The sequence below is a fragment of the Monoraphidium neglectum genome (assembly GCF_000611645.1).
Source record: "Monoraphidium neglectum strain SAG 48.87 unplaced genomic scaffold scaffold02238, whole genome shotgun sequence".
Classification (NCBI taxonomy): Eukaryota; Viridiplantae; Chlorophyta; class Chlorophyceae; order Sphaeropleales; family Selenastraceae; genus Monoraphidium; species Monoraphidium neglectum.
In genome coordinates this window covers 302-3,022 of record NW_014011390.1, presented here as the reverse complement: position 1 = coordinate 3,022, position 2,721 = coordinate 302, and the positions used below count along the sequence as shown (strand labels likewise).

Below are 2,721 nucleotides of genomic sequence, written 5' to 3'. Positions count from 1 at the left end.
CCGCGCCCAAGTTGCTGCTTCCTCGCCCGCCGCAGCTCGCTTGTTTTGCAGCGCGCCCGCACCGCGGCTCGCCGCTTGCTCGGACAGCACTGCGGGAACCCCGCCTCTGACGGACTGCTGCCTTAACCCCGCCCGGACTGCTGCCTTAACCCGGCGGGGCCCGCCCCGCCCTCCAACACCGCTGGATTGCCGCCCCTTGCCAGATCCTGGGAGAGCTCGCTGAGTTGGCGGGCCCCCTCAGCGCCGTCCTTGTCACCCTGCGCGACGAGCTCGCGCGCGCCTGCTACAGCAACTACTTTGCGCCCGAGTTCGGACGCCCGCCCGCCGCGGCGGTCGCCGTCGCCGGTGGCGCCGCGCGCCACGAGCTGACCGGCCAAGGAGGGATAGAGGATAATCCGGAGCGCCGAATCAGGGGCGCGCTGGACGGGCTGCGGGTCGCCGACGACGGCGGCTTCGGCGGCTTCAGCGGCAGCGGCGGGGGCCTGGCGTTTGAGCAGCTGCCGTGGCACAGCGTCGCGGCGCGGCTGCGGCGGGAGAATGCGGCGCTCAGGGGGGAGCAGGAGCGGGTGGGGCGGGAGCTCGGGGACCACCAGGTGCGGCTCTCGCGAGTCAACATGATGGGGGCTGCCAAGACAGCAGCAGTGGCAGGTCGATCTTCCCTTGAAAGTCATCAAGGCTAAATCCAACACCAGTCATCGGGCCAGATTTCCGCTGCATGCAGGGGGATGGGGCGCGGTGTGAGGTCCTGAGAACTCTGGCCTGCGCCGCCCGCCGGTTTGCTGAGCCTTGTGCGGCGCCGCGGCGGGAGCGTGTGGCACCAGCGGCAGTGATCGTGTGTTTATTGCAGGCGCAACGAGCGCAAGCGTGCGAAAGGGCGCGCTGCAGCACGATTCGACGTGTCATCAGGGCCCACGTCATGGTGATGTCATGTTCTCTCGATAATCATCATCACGGCCCCTCAGGCGGAGCTGGTCAGGGTGGAGCAGCAGCTGCAGCTGTTCCAAAAGGCGATGGACGCCGCAGAGGAGGGCGCGGCCGCGCTGCGCGCCGCTAACGCGGCGCTCGCGGCGTCCGAGGCAAGGGCCGCGAGCGACGTGGCGGCGGGCGCGGCGGAGGCGCGGCGGCTGGCTGGGCAGGTGCGCCGCGGCCGGGCCTCACGCGGCTGCCGGGGCTCCGCTGATGCGCCGTGCTGGTCGCGCGGCCCCTGATGTCTGCATTGACATCCGTTTGCGGTGAAGGTCTGCCCGCCCATTTGACGGATGCGGCTTGTGCTGGTGGTAGGCCGGCCAGTCCTGTGTCCTGTGTTGATTTAAAACCAGTCGGCGGCCGTAGCACTGTGCCTGTGCATTGGGCGTTATGACACGTTCACTTGCATTCGGTGCCTTACTCGTTACACCCTGGTAACCCCCCTGCCCACCCAAAAACGAGCCAGGTGTCTCGCCTGCAGGCTGAACTAGCGGAGCTGCGTGAGGCAAACACGGCCCTGACGGTGCGCGCGCGCTTGTGTGTGTGTGTATGTGTGTTTGCGTATTTGTGTGTGCACGCGCACGTGTGTCTGTGTGCACCTGCATACATGCAGCGTGATTGCACATGTGTATGTGCAAGGCTGTCCGTAGCGGCAAGGTTTTAGGAGCGCGCGCGGAGCAGTCCTGCGCCCCACACAACCACTCACTGCTGCCGCCTTGGACCGCTCTGCAGGAGGCGGGCGCGTCGAGCGCCGAGGCGCTGGAGCGGCGCGCGGAGGGGCTGCAGCGGGCGCTGCATGCGGCCGAGCTGGAGCGCGCGGCGGCGGTGGAACTTGCGGCGGCCAGGGTGGCGCCGGAGGAGGCCCGGGACCTGCACGCTGCGGCGGAGGTGGGTGCAGCGGCAGCGGGAGGGGTAGGGGAGCGGTGGCGGGAAATGGAGGCACGCGTATGCGCGATACGGGCGAGGGGCGTTGTGGGGTCGGCCGTTGAGCAACAAGGGAGCGGGGTTTCAGGAGGATGCGGTGCCCGCTGGCCGTGGCGGTTGCAAGCAGAGCAGGGAGCCGGTCAGCGCCCATAGAGAGTGTGATTCCCCCAAAACACGCGTTTCGAGGAGAGAGGGATGGCCCGTCGATGCGCGTGCGTGCTTGTGGGCCGGCGCTAGCTGCAGTGGCCAATTGTAGTGGAACCAAAATCGAACAAGGTGAACAAAAACCCACCCGCTCGCTGCAGGACGCCGAGGCGCGCCTGGCCGCGGCTCAGCAGGCGCTCGCCGCGGCCGAGGCGCGCGGCGCGGCGGCCGCCGAGGCCGCGCGGGCGCTGACGCCGCGGCCGCGCTGGGACGAGCCGGAGGGGCCGGAGGGGCGCGCCGCGGCGCCGGGGGGCGGCGGCGGCGGCGGCGGCGGCGGCAGCAGTGACGACGAGGTGCGCCTGCGTCCGTGCGTGGTTGCGTGTGCGCGTGGGGCGGCGGGACGGGTTTCTTTGACAATGGATGTGCAGCGGGGTGTGGGCCAGCAATGATGCTGACGGCGTAGCGGCCGGCAATCCGGCTGCTGGAGGGCCGGCGCGCCGGCCGCCGGCTGGCCGATCCCCCGGCAGCCGGGCCGTCGGCCGCCGCGCCGTCAGCGTTGTTGTTGCAGGGCGCCGGCTTACGTTGCCGATGAGGGGAAATGTGGCGCCGCAACACCCTTGAGCTGCGGCTCAGGGGAGAGGCAGCACCGTATGTTGTCTGCGCTCACGCGCGGCGCCTCAACACCCC

General features: G+C 69.9%; 1 protein-coding gene across 1 annotated transcript in view; it reads left to right on the top strand.

Annotated features, from left to right (window-relative positions):
• Positions 1-2,483, top strand: part of MNEG_10245 (hypothetical protein) — a gene marked incomplete at both ends in the record, with an annotated part of 3,725 nt that extends 1,242 nt beyond the window's left edge. Inside the window, 6 exons of the mRNA XM_014041281.1 lie at positions 204-593; positions 963-1,136; positions 1,433-1,489; positions 1,699-1,854; positions 2,196-2,387; positions 2,463-2,483. Coding sequence (XP_013896735.1) covers positions 204-593; positions 963-1,136; positions 1,433-1,489; positions 1,699-1,854; positions 2,196-2,387; positions 2,463-2,483 — 990 coding nt within the window. The remainder of the gene's footprint in view (positions 1-203; positions 594-962; positions 1,137-1,432; positions 1,490-1,698; positions 1,855-2,195; positions 2,388-2,462) is intronic.
• Positions 2,484-2,721: the final 238 nt, after the last annotated feature.